This window comes from Amborella trichopoda, chromosome 12 (genome assembly GCF_054954075.1).
Source record: "Amborella trichopoda isolate Santa Cruz 75 chromosome 12, AtrichopodaSantaCruz75HAP2 v2.0, whole genome shotgun sequence".
Lineage (NCBI taxonomy): Eukaryota > Viridiplantae > Streptophyta > Magnoliopsida > Amborellales > Amborellaceae > Amborella > Amborella trichopoda.
Window position 1 is genome coordinate 256474 of NC_142347.1, and position 21653 is coordinate 278126.

At 37.3% G+C, this 21653-nt stretch overlaps 2 protein-coding genes across 13 annotated transcripts in view; both read left to right on the top strand.

Annotated features, from left to right (window-relative positions):
* The window catches only part of LOC18427427 (Calcineurin-like metallo-phosphoesterase superfamily protein), a 44593-nt gene extending 30287 nt beyond the window's left edge, over positions 1–14306 (top strand). For 3 of the 11 annotated variants that reach the window (XM_088854548.1, XM_088854551.1, XM_088854555.1), the window contains exons 4-14: positions 3999–4134; positions 4347–4443; positions 10430–10489; positions 10578–10678; positions 11415–11449; positions 12823–12880; positions 12988–13062; positions 13148–13305; positions 13458–13715; positions 13798–14035; positions 14155–14306. In XM_088854548.1, the coding sequence (XP_088710674.1) occupies positions 3999–4134; positions 4347–4443; positions 10430–10489; positions 10578–10678; positions 11415–11449; positions 12823–12880; positions 12988–13062; positions 13148–13305; positions 13458–13715; positions 13798–14023 (1204 nt within the window). In that variant the 3' untranslated portion in view covers positions 14024–14035; positions 14155–14306. Of the gene's footprint in view, positions 1–3995; positions 4135–4346; positions 4444–10429; positions 10490–10577; positions 10679–11414; positions 11450–12822; positions 12881–12987; positions 13063–13147; positions 13306–13457; positions 13716–13797 lie in introns of all 11 variants that reach the window. The other 8 variants (XM_088854546.1, XM_088854549.1, XM_088854552.1 and 5 more) reach the window with 3 other exon arrangements.
* Positions 14307–16143: 1837 nt separating this feature from the next.
* LOC18427428 (uncharacterized) lies at positions 16144–21344 on the top strand. Of its 2 annotated transcripts, XM_020663171.2 has the most exons (13): positions 16144–16420; positions 17410–17550; positions 18397–18478; positions 18595–18671; positions 18769–18884; positions 19036–19153; positions 19231–19347; positions 19452–19543; positions 19667–19733; positions 20003–20084; positions 20262–20353; positions 20787–20930; positions 21013–21344. In XM_020663171.2, exons 1-13 carry the CDS (start codon positions 16238–16240, stop codon positions 21157–21159), a joined length of 1458 nt encoding a protein of 485 aa, XP_020518830.1. In that variant the 5' UTR covers positions 16144–16237; the 3' UTR covers positions 21160–21344. The 2 variants fall into 2 exon arrangements, with proteins under 2 accessions (XP_020518830.1, XP_088710682.1); XM_088854556.1 differs by lacking the exon at positions 17410–17550.
* Positions 21345–21653: the final 309 nt, after the last annotated feature.

The following is a 21653-nucleotide window of genomic DNA, read 5'->3' on the forward strand; positions in this document are numbered from 1 at the left end:
TTTGATATGATTCTCTTTTATAAGTTATTTAATATTTATCTCGTTTTTTACAATAGGTGTTTGCTATTGCTAGGTCGTAAGCCATAGCAAAATTTAGAATGGCCTCACCCATGTCATTTCTTTCCCCAAAACCATATCCGCCATATACCTTTCAATTTCCTCGATGATCCATTTCCTCGACGATCTTTACTTACATTTAAATCCCCTCCTATAAAAGTCCTCTCTTTGTTGGTATTTCTTGGACTAGTCCATGCATGTCCTCACAAAATTGTCTTGTAATTTTATCCTTTAGTTTTGCTTTCTGGTAAAGTGTGTCGCTTACGGGGAACGCCCTAGCATGAACATATAACATAGATTTAGGATTCATGAAAAGATGTAGCAAAATTTTACGCTGGCTGCCTACCTAACACAATTCTCCTCCTTTGCTCGGCCTTGGGACTGGCATGACTGGCATGGGGACGGCCAAGGCGCAGTTGTATGACTGCATAGTTGTCTTTGGTAAATTACTGTCAGTCAATACTTATCTTATTGCATTGATTCATAGATTTGTAAATTAATAAACTTATTGCCATCTGATCCTAAAGCCTTTCCTATCTTAATCCTTTTCAAAGCTTCATTCACTTCTGATATCCTATTCCTACAGATGTATTTATAACCTCCGCCCTCATTTATGCCAATGGTTCCTTTTAAGGAAGGAGTTGTATCACAAGTGAGTACCTTAAGGCCCATAGGGATACATGGGGTAGGGTCACCATAATGACTGATACATGGACTGATAAGATAACTAGAAGCACTATGAACTTAATGGTGCCTATGGGGATAATATTTTTGAAGTCCATTGACGCATCTGGCAAGATTGATGTGGAATTCATTTTTGAGTTATAAGTGTATTGAGGGTGGGGGAGGCATATGTAGTGCAAGTAGTTATGGGCATAGCTAAGGCTAATATGGAGCTGCTAGAATGTTGGAGGTGAAGATGTTACACATTTTTGGGACACCGTGTGTGAAGCATTAAATTGACCTCATGCTTGAGGCAATCAACAAGATGAAAGTGGTGGATGGGATACTGAAACACAAGAATTGTTATTACTGTCATATATAGTCATACTGATGTCTTAGCCATGATGATGATACATACACAAAATAGAGAGTGGGTGAGTCCAAGGTCATAAGGTATGCTACTTCATACTTGTCTTTGAAATCTATTGTAGACCAAAAAGATGGGCTCAGGAGCATGTTTGTCACTTTATATTACTGAAGCTAGTGGTCCAAGGATACAACAGGGAAAAAGGGTGTGACATTGTTATGGCACCTTGATTTTAGAATGTGTTCGTTAATGTCTCCATCTTTTTGAGCCACTTGAGAAAGTTTTGCACCTTGTGGATCATGAGAGCGAACCAGCGAGGGGGCATATTTACAAGAGGAGATCAAGTGGAACTCGAAGAATGAAGAAAGTAGATGTGTTCCTATTTTGAAAATTGTAGAAGACAAATGGAATTGACAGCTGGAGAGGCCCTACACGACTATCTCAACTTTGCTTATTACTACACTGATCCTGAGATAGAGTCTAACGGTTGTTTCCTGTAAGCAATTAACAAGTACAATGTGAAACTCAACCGTGATGTGGATGTCCAAGACGAAGTGTCAATGGAGCTTTACAAGTATCGATACTCAATGGGGACATGTGGGATGGAACTTGTAATAAGAAAAGGACAGAAATCTATTCATGTATGGTCAACTTTCAATTTGTTTTTTTAATGATGTATTTGATATTTAATTAGTTAATTATATGTTTTAACTTCTAATTTCTTACCTGACTTCTAAACATACTCTTACCTATAGACTCTTCATGTTTTTAATGCATGGAGCTTCATGGTGGGCCAATCATGGACAAAGCGTCAATTGTTAGTAGAAGATGGCTCAATGGGTGTTGAACTTGACTTGTAATCGTTTGGTGGCGATTGCCCCTTAAACACATTTGTGATTGTAAATTCTTAAGCGACACATTTGCTATTCTACCATTTTCTCTCGTCTCCATTTGCTATTCTGCCATTTGTCCTCGTCTCTTGCTTCCTTGACTTGTATCATAACTTTTTTAATTATAAATATCTGTATTGCAGTCATGCATTATGCAACAAATAGATACAAAGAAGAGAAATCGGCTCGAACAGAAGATACTGAATGGCCTTGTTTTCTTTAGTATAATTAGAAGTGAAGGAGCGCCATTTGGTGCACAATGAGATCAGCCCCATCGTTGTGAAAGATATAGATGAAGTGAGGGAGTGGTTGGTTGAGGAGGATGCTGGGGACGAACCAGTGTTCACAGGAGAGAGCTTGACATGGAGTGAAGTTCATTAGGCAGCTGAAACCGCATTGAGCCTTGAGGGGCCTACTAGATCTCACTCTCAAAGGAAGGGTGAGGGGAAGGGGAAGAGGCTGATGAGAGTAAGAGAGGAGGAGGAGGCAAACCTAGAGTAGACTAGGGAAGATGAGTATTATGAGGAGGGGGATGACTATGATGATGATGACTTGGTATAATCATCAGTTTCAGGTGCATTTGATGGTGTTGCAGAGATGGACATGCTATTGTTAGTGATAATGAAACCCAACCTAAAATTTGAGTTCATCATATTTTTGTCTTGTTTTGAGTTATGCTGTTTTATGTCATTTCATTATGACTTTCTTGTGAGTTGTGACCTTGTAATGGCATATTAACTTGTAGTGGTTATTAATACTTTCTTTGTTGCATAAATGATGAGTTTTGGGCATATTTTTTGAAGTGTTTTTCTTTTTGCCCAATTTTCACTCATTTAAAGTCTCTGTCATACAGTTTCAAGTTTCAAAGTCATGTATATCAAAGTTTGAACTGCCAAAATAACACACAAAACTATATAACAATGTTTTAATCAAAATAAATACAAAACTATATAACAATGTTTTAATAAAAATAAATCTTCTATCCACTCAACCAGAGGGGGTTTAGTGACCAACACAATCCCCAATATCATATTTAAGCATGTCAAGCTCCCCCTTTACGTGCAAGCCGCTCAAATACCTGGGTGCCTGCCTAGGCGGTCGAATCTACCTTCTTGAATACCAATTCTTTCATTGCATCATGGTTAGCCAAAAATGACCTATGGGGTTGGGATAGCTCTTCAAGGTTGCTTATAAGACTAGGGGCCACATTAAAAATAATTCGATTGCCATCCAAATACGTCAAAGAAATTCATATAGTTGATCACATTTCCTTAAGATTTTTAGATAATGCTTTATAAATGTCAGAACTACTCACCATAAGAAAAAGAACCTAAATATTGAATGTACGCATTCATAGCCTTCAGTCAGATGGTTTCCTTTGGCATTGGGAGATGGAAATTGTTGTTGACTTTTGAGGCCTGCTTTCTGCATTCATGTGTGCCGACCAATTTTGTGCTATAGTTATTGATGGTAAAAAAACAAGTAGTATATCTCCACCTGCATATCCTTTAAATGAGGTTCGGAAACTTGCTTTAGTGAAAACTTCAATCAGATGGTTTCCTTTGGCATTGGGAGTGGGAAAATGTTGTTGACTTTTGAGGCCTGCTATCTGCATTCATGTGTCCTGACCAATTTTGTGCTATAGTTATTGATGGTAAAAAAACGAATAGTAAATCTCCGCCTGCATATCCTTTAAATGAGGTTCGGGAACTTGCTTTAGTGAAAGATAAAGCCTGGAATTTCTTTGAATATGCAAACTACAAAGATAAAGAGTTAGTGTATATGCACTTTGCTGAAGAATGTTGCCTTCATTCCATTTTGGCTTCGATTTTTCTGTTGCTTTACAGTACATTACTTATGTTTATCCTTTTCAAACTTGCAGTTCATTAGCTTCGATGAAATTGTAACTGGCGATGCTCATATTGAGGCCACAGTTAAAAACTTCCGCATGATATGGCTAATGTTTTAATGTTTTTTGCTCCAAAAGTTTTTCATATCAGTTCTAAATTTCGATGTAGCAGATGGCAGGAGTCTTTGAGCCGGTTTAGAAAAATCTTTGATGTTATTCAAAGAGGTCGCAATTCAGACATTCCAGTTCATTATCTCTCTGGAAACCATGACATTGGCTATGCAGCTCTTCATTTTTATAAACCAGAGGTACTCTTTTGAGGATTAGGCTCCCTCTGAATTGTATCTTGGTTTCATCTTACAATGTGTGAGGTTTGTTGGACTTGGATGCCAATATCCTTCATGTACTACTGGAATGTTAGTTATTAGCATGACATGAACACATAGGATGCACTGTTTGTGATAGTGGTGAATTGTTGCTTCATGTTGAACGTATGATTTAACACTACATGGTCATGCAGGTTATCAATCGCTACGATCAAGAATTTGGAGAGAGAAATTATCGCTTCAATGTTGGCGAAGTGGAGTTTGTTGCTGTTGATGCCCAGACTCTTGATGGTAAAATGGCAAACAGTTTGTTAATTAAATCTTCTTTGCAAACAGTTTGTTAATTAAATCTTCTTTGTGCCATTTCTATGCTGGGGAAAATTATTTTTGAGCTCATCACGGTATGCATGTCACTATAAACTTGGGACGATGATCTTTGTTGTTGCATACTGGTTCAATCATTATTATTTTTTGCATAAGAAATAGAAGTATGCAGTATGCACTATAGTTCTATGGGACAGGTCAGCCTCTAAGCTGACTTTAGGGAAATGAGATCTATCTAGTGCTGTACTTGCCATGGGTTTCTTGGTATGCAAGTTTTTAACATCTCTTTCTCGTCATACAATTTAATTTTTTGGTATAAAAAGACATTTAATTGAGTCCCAAAAGTAAAAGTTTGAGAGGTCAAATGACTTAAAAGCATCAACTTGTAGATTAGTTTTGCGCTTTATACTGGTGGCGCTTCATGAACAAGAGTTAACCCCATTGAGACATAATGTGTTCTGGGAAGGTATGCCTTCCAAAGTTGAGTATTGGACAGGCTCTCTCATTCGACAAGCGTAATCCCATCAACTGATCTTCTGACACTGTCCTTTTCTTCCCCCCTTTTCTTTTTCCTTTTTTAGTATTCCTCTGTAGAGCTTTGGATTTGATTTCTCTTTTCGTTATTTTATGTTCCTTTTATTCTCTGTTGTCTAAGAACCTAATTCATACAAGGCAACCTGAATGACCACTAGAAAGCGACCATGAAAGAAGAGCTTGAGGCACTTGAATACTACCATTTTTGGAATCTTTCCTTTGCTATCTGGTAAGACACCTATCCGATGTAAATGTGTTAATACAGTCAAGACCTTGTTAGAGGGATCCATCAGCACGTATAAGACTAGACATGTTTCCTAGGGCCAAACTTATGAGTAGACTATTTGGAAATGATTATAATATCTGCCTCGGTTGCAAAGCTTACTAGAATTACCTTGGGGTGCCGACTTTGCTCAATGAATGTCAATGATGCATTTCTTGACAGAAATATTATTGAGTATATTAAAAATACAGCAGCAACCAAGAAAGAAGGGAAAAAAGAAGGAAATAGAGTTTCACTGTTAGTCATAATTTTTTCTTATGTACAAAAGTGCCCTTTAAGTGAAAAGAAGGGAAAATAAGTCACCAGGGACTTAAATACACTTAGAAATGAACTACGAGCTTTCATTATTCATTTTCACAACACTCCCCCTCAAGATGGTGCATAGATATCAATCATGCTCAACTTGCTCAAGATAAATCAAAGTCATGGTTTCCCAATACCTGTTGTAAGAATATCTTCTAGATGATCTTTTGTCTTCACATAGGGAAGACAAGTTGCTACGGTAGCAAGTATTTCTCTAGTACAATGTCAGTCTACCTCTATATGCTTGGTTCAATCAGGTTGAACCAAATTGTGAACTATACTACTGGCTGCTTTGTTATCACAATACAAGGACATTGATCCCTTTATAAAAAAACCTGGCTATCGTAATAGGGTTTTTAACCACAACAATTCACATGCTCCATGAGCCATCGATTGATACTATGCTTTTTCACTTTTACGGGCTACAACTGACTGATTTTTACTCCTCCAAGTCACAAAGTTACCTCCAATCAGTGTAAGGTAACCTGATGTAGATTTTCTATCATAATACACTCAGCCCAATTTGCATCTGTATAAGCCTAAACTCATAAGTACCAATGAGGCCTCTACATGGTGATGATTTTCTGTAAATAGTTTCAAGATGAATAGTTTTAGGAGTATGCCTGAACTGACCACCCACACAACATATGCAATATCTGTGCGTGTGAGTGAAAGATATATCAATCTACTCACTGACCTTTGGAACATACCTACGTCTTTAAGTTTTCTTGAAGCGGTTAACTGTGATACCTACATCTTTAAGTTATTCACCCATTTTCTCATCGAGTCTGGAGTTTTGTTCCTCATGTGTATCAACGGGCTTTGACCCAAGTTTTCCTGTTTCCTTAAGGAGATCCCAACACATAGTTCTTTTGAGAAATAAAAATTCCTGTCTTAGACCTGGCCACTTCTGTTTCAAGAAAATATTTCAATGGGCCTAGATCAAGACAATTGCATACTACAACAATATCATCCACATATACAATCATGGTAGTAGTACTAACCATGGTGTGTTTTAGTGTTTTAGAAAATGCGGTGGCACATATGAGGCCAGGGGAGTCTTGGCTACCCAATGCTTGGGAGGATGCCTAGGGATCTGGGCGTCCTAGGTTCAGAAGTGGGAAAGGAGGTGTCCATGAATCCTATTTTTAGAGCATTTTTTGTATAAAAATTGCATATTTAGGCATTTTTTATGCAGATTTTATTGATAATAAATACACCTTACACAATTTTATCCTTTTGATTCGGATTGTAGCCATACTTCCAATCCGAATCACCAATTTTTAGAAGAACCCAAAGATGACATTATCAAAATAACAAATAAAATCTCTAGTACGAAGATTCTTGACTATCCTTTATGCTCAATCTTCAATGTTTGAGATGTTTGTGAATCTCAAAAGCTCGCTAATAACCCTCTAATAAGCTTCGAATATGGATAGAATTGAATCCAAAGAAAATGATGAGGTTGGATCAATTTTAAGAACTTCGGATTGAAGTTCAATCCAGTCAAATTCAAAATTTGAAATTTTTTTGAGCTTTTTGGGCCTCTAGAGGCTCAAAACACTTTTAAGGGTTTAGAAACACCACACCCCCCCCCCCTCTCCCTTCTCTTTTCTTTCTTTCTTACTTGGGGGGGAAATGACTGAAAATGCCCATGCCCTAGGGGCATATTTGCCCCTAGATGGGCGGGCCAGGTCCTTGGGTGCCCGCTTAGGGATAGGCGTTGGGTGCCCAGGGACTTGGCGCCTAAATGGCCTACCTAGGCCTAGGCGATGCGCCCAGGTCCTTGAGGCCTAGCTAGGTGCTAGGCGGGCCATTTTTTGAAGCACATGTATGTTTCACAAATAGGGTACGTTCAACATGACTTTGAGTATACTTGATCCTATGGACAACACCAACCATGTCAAACCAGGCTCGAGGCGATTGCTTTAGTCCATAAATGACCTTCCTCTATCTACATGCTTTAACCTCATATCCAAAAGCCTTAAATCAAGGTGGAGGAACCATGTACACTTCTTCTTGCAATTCTTTGTGAAGGAGCGTATTCTTGACGCCTAGAGAGAAAAGGACCAGAATGGAGTTCATTCTAGCAGATTTAGGTATTTTTTATGCAGATTTTATTGATAATAAATATACCTTACACAATTTTGTCCTTTTGATTTGGGTTGTAGCCATACTTCCAATCCGAATCACCAATTTTTAGAAGAACCCAAAGATGACATTATCAAAATAACAAATAAAATCTCAAGTACGGAGATTCTTGACTATCCTTTATGCTCAATCTTCAATCCTCAATGTTTGAGATGTTTGTGAATCTCAAAAGCTCGCTAATAACCCTTTAATAAGCTTCGAATATGGATAAAATTAATCCAAAAGAAAATGATGATGTTTGGTTCGATTTTAAGACAATCCAATCAAATTCAAAATTTGAAATTTTTTTTGAGCTTTTTGGGTCTCTAGAGGCTCAAAACACTTTTAAGGGTTTAGAATTCTCTTTTCTTTCTTTAATTCTTTCTTACTTGAGGAGGGGGGGGGGAGGGAATGACTGAAAATGTCCCTGCCCTAGGGGCTTTTTTGCCCCTAGGTGGGCCAGGTCCTTGGGTACCCGCTTAGGGATAGGTGTTGGGTGCCCAGGGACCTGGCGCCTAAATGGCACTGCAAGGGACCTGGTGCCCAAATGGCCTGCCTAGGCCTAGGCGATGCGCTCAGGTCCCTGAGGCTTGGCTAGGTGCTGGGCGGGCTGTTTTTTGAATCACATGTATGTTTCACAAATAGGGTACGTTCAACATGACTTTGAGTATACTTGATCCTATGGACAACACCAACCCTTTCAAACCAGGCTCGAGGCGATTGCTTTAGTCCATAAATGACCTTCCTCTATCTACATACTTTAACCTCATATCCAAGAGCCTTAAATCAAGGTGGAGGAACCATGTACACTTCTTGCAATTCTTTGTGAAGGAACATATTCGCCTAATTGGTATAATGACACTCCATGGTAGCTGTCAGAGAGAAAAGGACCTGAATGGGCTTCATTCTAGCCCACAGGGGCAAATGTCACCCAATAATCCGTTCTAGACGTTTGAGTGAAATCCTCCTAATCGTGCCTTGTATCTTCTATTAGTTGTATGATTAGCCATGTGTTTAACCATATAAACCCATTGCAATAAACCAGCTTCTTCCCTTTAGGCAGATTTACCAACTCCTTAGTACCATTCTTCATCAATGCTCTCATCTCCTTGTACATAGCCTCTTTTCACTTGGGATGAGCTAAAGCTTCTATGTCAATGGAAGGAAAAGAAATAGAAGATACAAAAGACATGAGAGCATGATAGGATGACCTGTTAGCTATGATGCTCTCCACTTCCTTTTGTTTCCGCCGAGTATAGACTCTTAATTCTTTCTTTTTAGCGTCATGAGAATGCCCCCAATTGTCGTCTTGGGGACAGGATGAGGAATAGGGGACCTCTCTACCACACTGTTACTCCTCTAAAGAGAGGCTAGAAAGAACGGAGTGGACTAAAAAAGTTAAATACATTGAGATAAATTTCTTCCCTAACCCTAGATCAAGCATTTGTGCCCTTTGCAAAGATGAATAACCAAGAAAAATGCATTTTACAGATTTGGGGTCCAATTTAGTATAGTGTGGACCCCAGAACATGAGCAGAGCAAACACAACCAAAGACTTTGGGATGAACATTGAACAGTGGGCGATCAGGACAAAGTAGTTTATCTGGGGTACTTGTAGTCTAAAATACTAGATGGCATCTGATTAATGAGAAGAGCATGAGCTTCTATACCAAATTAAAAATACAACAGCAACTAAGGAAAGAAGGCGAAAAGAAGAAAATACAGCGAAATAGAAAATCTTGGTTAGCATGAAAGAGAGGAATGAGAGAAACTTTGAGGGAAGAAAGAAAGAGAGCTAGGTGGAGTCAAGTGTGATCCCCACACACCTTTATACTATATTATATTAGTTATTATTATTATTATTTTTGTTTTGGGTAATTCAGTGGGGATGACGAGCCCCTACCCATTTTTTTTAAATCGTTGGTGGTTTTTGAATGCGTTAGGTGAGAATGGAAGCCTAGACCTTAGCTGAGGCATAAGTGGTACTACCACCACGATCCCAACCCCATTATCATTAGTTATCATTCCTCTTCTATACAGAAATGCCCTTTAAGTGAAAAGAAGGACAAATAAGTCAGAGATTGAAATACAACTGAAAAAGAACTAGGAGCTTTGAAAATTCACTTTCACAACAATATTTTGGATGCCCCCCTAGGTTTTATTCAAGAATCAGTGGTATGTAGACTAAGAAAGTTTTTGTATTGCTCATAATGACTTCTTATGCTTGGTTTGAATTCATATTACTAACAATATTAAAAAAAATGAAATCAAGCACTTAAAAGTTATGTTCTTGTGATGGTTGAGTTTCCATCCAGTTATCAAAAGCATCTTTGATGCCTTTGAGGACTGTTCTCTCTTGATCTGCAACCCATTTCTTCACCAATATGCCCATACATTTATGAATTCCACCCTGCATGTTTTAGCGGCAGCGAGTTTCTATGTTCCGTGACTTAACATTTCACGCCAATAATTCTGGCATATATGCCTGTTATTTCTTACTATTGTCAAAGAGAAACCACCCCATACAGAACTTATGCATAACTTTGCTCAGGCATATTGTGGCTGTTTTCACTCAAAACTCGGCAAACCAGTGCTCATAGAACCTTTTTCCCTCTCAATGCAGCATATATGTAATATAATTGCTTATAATATTCCCACATATGGAATGGATTTATGAATGAAGCAATGCTTTTGATACTGCAGGATCACAAGGAAACTGGAGTCTTGCATCATGGAATTTTATAAAAAATCTGTCTTCAGCAGGTGTGTATTGTAGATCTTTCAACAAAGAGTTATCATAAAAATGGTTGCTGATCAGTTCGGATCCTGAGCAATTTTGTGATATATTTAGATGTTCCCCTTTCTCCAAGAATTCTATTGACCCATATTCCGCTTTATCGACCTGATGGAACTCCTTGTGGTCTATACCGATCATCTCCAATTATCAACCAGGTATATGATGTGTTTGAATATTCAATATTATATATTGGAAAAGTTTATAAAGAGCCGAGGCTCTAAACAATCAAATTAGAGCCCACCTCAAAAATTTTACTAGAAGAGGTTGTTTTGATCCCAAAATATCCTTAAATTGATCATCTCGACATCAAGATGCATGGATATAAGAAAAATATGGATTTCAAGTTTTGATAATAATGCATCTTGTACCGCATTTTTAGACCATCAATTTTCAAGGTTTTCAAGTGTTTATAGATCTGCTCGATCTACGCTATTTTTTAATCTTTAAATTTTATAATCAAAGATGAAAACATATTTTAAGGTTATCACAAAGATTTTCAATATTAAAACGACATTTCTCGATACTATTTGTAGGTGGGCTCTAATTTGCTTGTTTAGAGCCTCGGCTCTATACAAACCGCATCCATTATATATTGTTAGTAATATGAATTATTTTGGGTAATATAAGGAAATGTATAGAATAAGACTCGTGCGTGAATAAGCATACACTAACAATATATAAGTTGTCTTTTGGGTTATATGTTACTTGTCTTCATCACATGTGCATGTTTTTGGAAATCTTTTGGTACTTTCTAAGCAGGTTCTCGAGCTATACAGACTAGTACCCTGTCCTTTTTTTTCATTATGAATTATTTTTAGTTGAACTCATCAAATGCTTTGTATCAGCAGATTGAACATCTGTCTTAGCTTTTTCTGTTTTTTTCACCTCCAGAGAATTGTTCGTGCAGGCCGTGGTCAAGAAATAATGTGAGTAGCTTCTTTGTAGTTTATTTAAAGGAATTGTATACCATAAGACCATTCACTTTTGGTACAAGGAGGTCTTATTGATTCTTAGCCATTGGATGTCAAATCTGATAAATAGAAATGTGTCACAACATTTGAGAAATTTTATTTGGACTTTGTGTATAGTCAATGATATAACCGTAACCACCGAAATTCACATCTAACGATCAATAATGATTCTGATCTCTTAATAGCAAAGGTAAATGGTCTTATTGTATACATTTCCTTATTTAAAATACATTAGTGTATGCTTATTCAAGCACCAGTTGGCTGTTTCTTCAAGTGTCAGTTGGCTAATGAGGGACTCAGCCAGAAGAGTCTGAGGGTGAATGTTGGGAGACAAAAACACCACAGGGGAAGTTGTTTTTTATTTTTATGTAATTTATAAAAATAGCGTGTGGAAGGCCCAAGGATACAATATGCTGTCAATTCTTCTCAAAAACTTCGTAAAGTTATAAAATTTTAATTTTATTTCGTAAAATAAAATATTGATTTGTTTGATTTTTTTTTTTTGTACATTATACAGTCAACACTTCTCAAAGAGAAAAAATAATGTGTTATGTTTAATTTTTTTCAGTACCCAATATTATCTCAATAATTGTGTGAAAGCCCAAGGATTATTATGTTTTATCTTCTTGTAGTTTGTATGTAATGAAGGAAAAAGTTTATATAAGGTCGTAATTGTAAAATGTAGAATTACAGATGCACCTCAAAAATCCATTGGAAAATTTTTTTTTAATGTTGAAAAGCCCGCCAATTGGTCATCTCGACAACGAGATATATGAATATGAAAACAAAAAAAAGATTTTGATTCCTAGAAATAGTGCATCTTGCAACACATTATCTAGACTGTCCATTTTCAAGATTTTCATATGTTTATAAATCTAGTTGATTTAAACCATTTTTGGAGTTGAAAATTTTATAATTAGATATGAAAATCGATTTTGATATAATCCTAAGAATTTTTTACACCAAAATTACATGTTATGATAAATTTTGGAGGTGCGCCTTAATTGGACTGTTTTAGGTTGCAACCTTATAGAAACCACACCCTTTAATGAATGAGTGGATGAAGATGTCACTTTTCATTCTGACAAATAAAGAGGCAAGTGTATATGCTAGTGCATGTACCTGTTTGGGAGTGTGAGTGTGTGCACGCATTTCTATCTAGGTGAGTGTGTAAGCATGCAACTCACAATTTGTGTGCTTCTGCTAACAGTATTTATATAAAAGTAAGCTGATTTTGGTTGGATCTGTAGCAATTGTGCTGCCAATTTCGTTCTTACACAGAAATGAGGACCTCAAATTTTATTCATGTGGGCCATTCATTTCATTAGGTATCAAAATTATCTTAGTGAGGACACATCAGCAAATCTACTGAACTTGCTCAAACCAGTATGTTTACACTTTTCTCTTTGTTTAGGTTGACAATGAAAGGCTTCTTGGACTTCTTTGTCAATTGAAATGTAGGCAGTATTCACTTTAGTTGGTTTGTGCCTCAGATACTTGTCCTATCAGGCCATGATCATGACCAGTGTACTGTTACCCATCAAACCCCTAATGGGCCAGTCATAGAGGTAAGCGGCACATCATATCTTTTCTTTTTTTCCTGTGAAAAAAAACATGTTATTGAAAAAATGTATCATATTCTTCTCTTTGCAGCACACTGTTGGGACCTTCAGTTGGCAACAAGGCAATTTGTATCCCTCATTTATGTTGCTGTCCGTCGATGCCCTGGCATCTAAGAACTCAACAAACATGGAAGATATAATATCAACTCGTTTATGTTTTCTTCCAAACCAGACGATGATTTATATATGGTAAATACCATGATTTTGAATGAAGTTAACCGATTCTCAAAAAAAAAAAAAAAAACCTTGATTTTTAATGTACTCTGTCCTCCCTGTTTATGCCTGATTCTGAGATCCTTTGAAGCCATTTCCTTTTGGACTCTGGTCAACAAAATGTGCAGGTATCTCACCCTATTTGTGATAACTATCCTTCTGCTTCTCCTCTGGCCTGTAAATGGCCCGGCCTTTTTGGAATGGTGTAGCTCTTACCTAGGATCCATCCAAAGATTAATTTCAAACAAGAACGCAAAAGTGAAGGATGATGATGAAGACTGTGAGTTTGAGATGATATGGGATGCAGAGGGTTCCATGCACCTCGTCAAGAAAGCAGTGAAGAAGGCTTCTTCTTCAAGTCAAAATGGCACCCAACTTCCAGGAAGGTGGGTTTTGTTTGTTCATAACTTGAAGATCTCTCAGTACTCAACAAGATTAATGAAAAAAATCAAATCTCATGTCCCACAGGGGTAATGCAGTGGTGAGGCCTACAGCAAAGAAACAAAGTGTTGAAGCAGCCGACATGACGTCAACAAATTCATCTGCAACTGATGCAAAGTTGGAGTTCGGTAGAGGGCGTAGAAGGTTTGGGTTTAAACGTAGATTGTTGCTTGCCATTCGAATGATCATGGCAATTGTTGCTGTTAATGTACCTCTCTACATGATGCTGCTGGTCAAGGATTGGGTCGACTAGTTTCGAAATTTGGTATAATCCCATCATTAGTTTCATTATTCATCACCTTACCTGTTAAGTATAAACACTACGGGAGTTTGGGTGGAGAGGGTCTTCCACTTGATGTGATGCCATTAGCTTGATTGTTTCAGGTTTGCTGTTCAAAGATTTGTAGATTGAGCAGGTTTTGGAACTTGGTTCAATTTTGTTTGGTTCTTAGAATATTCGTAAAGACTTTTGTGCAAACTGTGAAGTTGTCATTGAATCTAGTTTGGGTTAGATAAGTTTGCCAAGCTTTCAGAAAGAATCAAATTCAAATCTCTCTAGCACTCCCTCAAAACATGTTTTATTTTGGCTGCTATTGAAGATTCGGTTTGGATGTCATAACCTCATTGGTAATGCCTGCGCTCCCTCAAAACATATTTTATTTTGGCTGCTATTGAAGATTCGGTTTGGATGTCGACAACATTGGTAATGCTTGCACCTGAATCTGCAGGTGCGGCTGAAAAATAGGGACTTGTAATTGATAATATCTGCTGCTAAAGCAACATGCAGAGTCAAACTGCTTGTTTTCTTTTCATTCGATAAGATGTTGGGTACTGGTGTATCTTGGCAATAAATGAAGCTTCATTCTTGATATTTCCCTCGTGCAGTGGCGTGCCAAGCTGACAATGCCACCCATAGCAAGTAAGGGTTATAAGACCTCATCTAAAGATGTCCAATGTGGCCCCAAGACCAAGAGAAGGCTTTCATTGGGCCAGCTGCCCCAGCTTGGCCCTGGTCCCTATAGGGCCGCACCCACCAAAGTGGTCTAGGTCCAGACCTGGCTCTAACCCTGTGAGACGGGGCGGGGAGGATGGGCCCTGGCCAGGCCCGACACAATCAAAGGAATAAACGGATAAAAGAATAAAGGAAAAAAGGGCCTGGCCAGGCTGAACCGGGCTGGTTGTGTTGTGGCCAGGCCCAAGCATACCCTAGCCTGGCCTTCGGCCCACATTTTATGGCCCAGGCCTTAGTTCTTTTGCCGGGTTGCCTATTGGCACAGCTGCCAAAGGCAAAAATGTAGCGTTTAGAAGTTATGCTCTCTCTCTCTGACGTGGACACCAAACATCATCTCTCTAGAAGTGGCCCTTTTATAATCAGACGGAAGCCTATGTTATTTCATTGATGGTTTAATGAGGTCAAACACTGAAGTGCTTCCCTTGGTTTTAGGATGGTATAGCGTCCAAATGATGTGGACGTTTTGAAGTGTTCAGAAAACTCCTTTTTAGGGTTCCTATTGAACTTAGCCCCGTTAAAGGATTTCAATTGTGTACTTTTTGACAAAACATCGTTGTCTTTTCTCAATTAATTGCGGTTCACTATTTTTTTACAAAAATATGTTTAAGTGTAATAAAAAAACAAAGGGAATTTTGAACAAAAAAATTGACTTATACTCCATAATGTTTTAGAGGTATTCAAACCAATTTTTTTATTTAAATTTATTTTATTAAATTTATCGAGCGTACCATGTAAAATGAATCTACACCCTAATTTTCAGGTGAAATGGATTTATAAATAAGAAAAAACAAACAAAATGAAAATTTAACCCCTGGCCTGCTTTGCAAGGTCCCGTGTGAGTGTCACCGTAAAAAGAAAAGTCAAACATCGTTATTTGTTGAATTCAATGGACAAAACACATCGGAGTATCAGCCCTGGAAAGCATGGCTTTCACAACGTTCCATGGACAGGCCTCCTTTTTCTGCTACACCTCGGAGTATCAGCCCTGGAAAGCATGGCTTTCACAAGGTTCCATGGACAGGCCTCCTTTTGGGTGACATTGGTTCAATTGACAGCCTCCTTCCCTCCCTCTGTTTCTCTCTCTCTCTCTCTCTCTCTCTCTCTCTCAAGATGTTACGCCTGTTGTCTTATAGCGAAAAAGTCCACCGAAGATGAAATAGCAGAAGAGAGAGAGAGACGCTTTTGCATTCAACAAAAAATGGGTAGAGGCCGGCAGAAGAAGATTCCCTTCTAACTATATCTTGCCAAAGAGCAAACACCCATACAATCGATTCCAAAGTATACTTCCTTTTCTGTCTCACGTCATCCAAACCAATGGATATTGATATAGCTCCAACCTCTGTTTTCTTCATATAGATATATATATTGTCTTATTTCTAGTATCCTAGGTAGCAATGTCATTGCCTTAAAGAAAGAAAAATCTCTTCTCTACCACTTTGTGTACGAGAAGGAGAAATGGGTGTGGACGAAGAGAGTGGGAGAGGCAAAGGGGAAGAGGTAGTTGTGATCCATGAAGAGGAGAAGATTGAAGAAGCAACAAAGGAAGAGAAGGAGGAGCTTTTGCAGCAAGAAGACGGCAAAAAGACTAGTAAGAAGAGAGTGGCCACGCTTGATGCCTTTAGAGGCCTCACCATTGTCGTAAGTTCACTCACAACCATTCACTAATACTAATAGGAGCACCCACCCGATGATCTACCACTCTTTATAACAAAACAAACTAATTTTTTGAAGGATTATGTCAGGGTACCCATACATGAATATTCCCTCAAGGATCCGATTTCTATGCGGCCAAGCCTATATATATAGAAATGCAGGTCTCTTAATAAATTTATTTTTGAGATGGATTTTAAAACATACTTTTTAAGGACATGTAATCTATAACATGAATATGAATCAATAAATACATTTTAAAAGCTAGAAATGATATTTCTAGTAAGAAAACTTTTGGACTGTGTTTTTAAATGAACACCTAGTTGCATCCAATTTTTTTTTTTTTTTTTTTTTTTTTTGAGTAATTCAGTGGGGAAGACACCCCTATCCGTTTTTTCATAGATTGGGGAGTTACATTTTGAAAGTGTTAATTGGGGGTGTCAGCACTAGAAATAGATACCACACACTAGAAATGGATACCACGATGTGGTAACCGGGTGTGGGGACATAAGATAATACACTTTTAGATATATAACGTGTACTTTGTCTTGTAACAATTAACTGCATTTATTCTACGGCAATTACCATGGCAATTCTTATCTGTCATGACTGAATCTCAGCCATTGCTATTTCCTCAATGGCAGACAAATCACACACACGCACACGCATCTAAAATTTTTACTCTAAAATTTGTACTCTGAAGAATTATTGCCGCCTATTTCGTTTATCCTTCACCTTTTATTATATATGTTAATTTATTTACCATACTTAAATGCTCTTTTAGTAACCATCTCCGATATCATATAATGCAAAGACATGTGCCATCGCAATCATCCATCTTTCATTCATGGTTGATTTTATTTTTCCTCTTGTATGCTCGAGATGATGATGATTTTATATTGTGCGTGTGAGATATATATATACACACTTTTTTTTTTTTTTTTGGGGTAAATCACATGCATACATATATAATATAGGTGATGATATTAGTGGACGATGCCGGGGGTGCATATGAGCAAATTTTGGATCACTCTCCATGGAACGGTTGCCGATTGGCCGACTTTGTGATGCCATTCTTCCTCTTCATTGTGGGTGTTGCCATTGCCCTTGCCCTCAAGGTATCAACTACACCTCCATTGGCGCATGTGTATATATAGGACACGGTTTCTATGAGTCCTAGGACTCTTATGTCGATATGAGCCATTGCTTAAAATTCCATTTTTGAGATGGATTTAGACCTTCTAACATGGAGATCATTAACAAAATTTTAAAAATTGAAAATAATGATTTTACGAAGAAAATATTTAGACCATTGGTTTTAACTTTTTATTTTGCTCCTCCACACATACAATTACAATTAAGCTTCTTTGCATACATGTTAATGGTTTTTTAATGTGTTAGGTGCATAGACCCCATCTCAAGATTTTTTTGTTTTGTACACACATTTTACCACATTAAGAGAATCACTTTCTATAATAATCACCAGTCTCAGCTGTCTGTTATGAATGATTCTCAAACCCTACAGAATACGGTGCACTCCCGTGGGGTCGATTATATACTCATTCCCTTGGGGCAGGATACAACTTTAGAGGAATTTTTCGAATTCCACTTAAGAATTACTAGATGAGAATTTTTTAAAATGAAAATAGGAAATAAATTTTTAAGTTCCTGAAAACCTTAGATTTAACTTTCCAAAAACTGGATGGTTTTGTTGAATTCGATGATCTAGAAATTTGTTCTTATTTAGATTCGTTTCTAGGTTGAAGCGAGGTCCTAAAAATATTCCTTGTGGGTTTTTACCCAAGGGATGGATCATATACTCTTGCAAGAGCAGATAATCTTTTGGGTATAAAAAAAAACTACTAAAGAGCTACAAAAGAATGAAAATTATACATGCACCACTCCACTAACTTTAACTGATATTAAAACCGATAATGTCAACCTGGCTTCCTATTCTTCTACAGAAAATCCCCAAGGTTGGAGATGCAGTTAAAAAGGTCATTTTAAGGACACTGAAACTCCTCTTCTGGGGTATAATTTTGCAAGGTAAATTTCTAGACTTTGGCATTTAAACCCCCCCCCCCCAACCCCCAAAAAAAAGGAAAATGTAAACTTTAACATGTCATGTGAACGATCCTTAATATTGCCCCAATATCCTGAAGGAGGATATTCTCATGCGCCTGACGACTTGTCGTATGGAGTAGATATGAAACATATAAGATGGTGTGGAATCCTCCAGGTATGTATTATCACCATCTACAATGATGTCTATTTGTGGAGAGTCATGAAGAAAAGAACTCTCATTACTGTGACTCAATTCTCCATGTACCGAGCAGAGAATAGCTTTGGTGTACCTTGTTGTAGCCATGATTGAGATTGCGACCACCAAGATAAGGCCAACTATGTTGGGCTCTAGTCCTCTATCTATATTCAATGCGTATCGGTGGCAATGGTGAGTTATGTTAGGAATCTTTCCTTTTATAATCTCCATTTTTTATTTTGATAAACTGTTATCACTTTAATTTACTGAATACTTAGTAAGAAAATGCAAGGCTACAAAACAGTCCCTAATATCCATCTTTTGATGGTTCCTCAATTTTCAGGTTTGGGGGATTCATAGCCTTTCTTATTTACATCATCACAACATATAGTCTTTATGTTCCGGATTGGAGCTATGTGTTACATCATCAGAATAATGAGAATAATGAGAAGATATTTACTGTAAGTATGTTTGGATTTATTTTCTTTTTCACTTCATGTCAAAGATAAAATCTAAATTGTCAAAGGGGGCATGTTAGGTAAAATGTGGTATGAGAGCCCACCTTGGACCAGCTTGTAATGCTGTCGGTCATGTGGACCGGCAAGTATGGGGCATAAACCATCTGTATTCGCAACCTGTGTGGCAAAGATTAAAGGTTAAGTTGAAACTAGACAAATTCATTTCCATTTATCTCTATCTATCTTTTGTTAACTCTTTCTTGTACTAAAATATAGGTATGCATTATTTGTCATTTTACAGGCATGTACAACAAGTTCACCAAAGTCAGGCCCGCTTCGCAAAGATGCTGCTAGCTGGTGTCTGGCCCCATATGAACCTGAAGGGCTGTTGAGGTTTGTAGGAAAATATTTTAGTTTTTCCCAATCAATTCATATTTTAGAACAATTTCCTAAGTTCATGAGATAACCATGTTGAAACTATACGCTCAATAATGACTTCTTTATGTGTTTTCCTAGTTCCATTTCAGCTATCCTCTCAGGCACCATTGGGATCCATTACGGGCATGTTTTGATCCATTTTAAGGTTATTAAGTGTATTCCCTACTTCAACCTTCTGTGTGATAGTTTCTTCCATAATATCGGTGCATCCTGTTGCGCTCACCATTCAATGTGAGGAGAAGATATTTAAAACAATGGAAGAGAAGTTATCACTAGCAAAGTATTTGATAATCAGCTTGAAAACTATGATGAACAATTCAAAAAATGTTTTGCCTGACAATTCTACATGGAATTCTGTGTAATGCCAGATCTCTATGCTTTCTGATGTCAACATGCATGTTTGGCCTTTTGCAGAGTCACCTAGAGAGGCTAAAGCATTGGTTATCCATGGGAATCACATTGTTTATTATTGGCATTATACTTCATTTCACAGATGGTATGCATTTTAAAACTTTGTATATAGCAATTGGAACCAATTCATCCTGTTAATAGATCATGAGCATTTTGATATGGGGTTAGACCCATGAACAAATGATTCAAATGGGAAATATTGGTTTCTTTGGATGTGTGTCTTGATTCAATGCAAAAGCTGATATCAAGCTTCTTAATGCAGCTATGCCTCTCAACAAACAACTCTATAGCATCAGTTATGTTTGCTTCACAGCAGGTGCTGCAGGAATTCTCTTCTCAGTACTCTACATGTTGGTACGGGATGCCTTTAATGTTGAGTCTCTATGATTAATGGATGCACAAATAAAAAAGATATCCTTGAAAGAAACTACAATGCTTATTCGCAAACTATGACAGAAATCTGAACTTTAACTTCCCTATGTTAATGGAACAAGAAAGAAATGCCACAATGGAAGTATTTTCCCCAATGTTAATGGAACAAAAATTACTTCAATTCCTTGTGGAATTTGTTCAATCTGAGAATCATGGGCATTTGGGCAAAAGCTTTTAATTGTTATTTGAAATAAGCAGGCAAACTGTGATAAAGTATATATCAAAGCATTGTAGCATGTTGATGAGGAATACTTATTGCCTATGACCCCCGATGAGAAATATAGATTAGCCAATTAGTACAGTATATTCAGATGGGTGTGACCATTCATTTTTCTTTTCATTCTTATATGATTAGATTGATGTATGGAGAGCTAGGATTGTTTTTATGTTCCTCGAGTGGATCGGGATGAATGCCATGCTCATCTTTGTATTGGGAGCTCAAGGAATCTTCCCAGCATTCGTTAATGGGTGGTATTATGAGGATCCTGAGAATACACTGGTAATGATCTTCTCCACTTCAGTATTTCTCTTTTTGAACATTCCATTTACCACTTTAATTATTGAACAACCATGATGAGCAGGTCAATTGGATTCAAAAACACGTGTTCGTCGATGTTTGGAACTCGGAAAATTTGGGGACGCTTCTCTATGTGATATTTGCAGAGATTGTGTTTTGGGGTGTAGTGGCAGGAATCTTGCATAAATTGCGCATCTATTGGAAGCTCTAACCATTCAAATCCAATTCCTAAATTACAACCTCACTGTGTTTGGTTGGCTTTTGTGATGGAGACTTAGTTTCTAAGTCTTTGCTTTAATGATGCTGTTTGATTAAGATTTGAACTTGGTTAATGGTTGTATCCTGGGTGGGGATTTCCTGGCAAATTTTAATAGAATTGTCTCTTACCTTCTCAAATTCTTTGTCCAATGAAATTCAATACTGAGTGAATCTTCTACTGATACATTACCAAAGTTTTAGGATGACATGATTTTCGTGCTGCGTTGCACAAATATTAAACACAAATAATTAAATAAAATTTTGAACTTAAATTTATTTTTTCCATAAAGGTATAAAACTCGTTTATAAAAAGGGTCTATAGAAGAAAGAGAATTTGATGGATCCATCTTCACACCTTTCATTAGATAATAATTAACTTTTGTGTTTTCAATTATATTATTTTCTAACCTACTCTAAAATTAGTATTAATGATATTAGTAAATATAT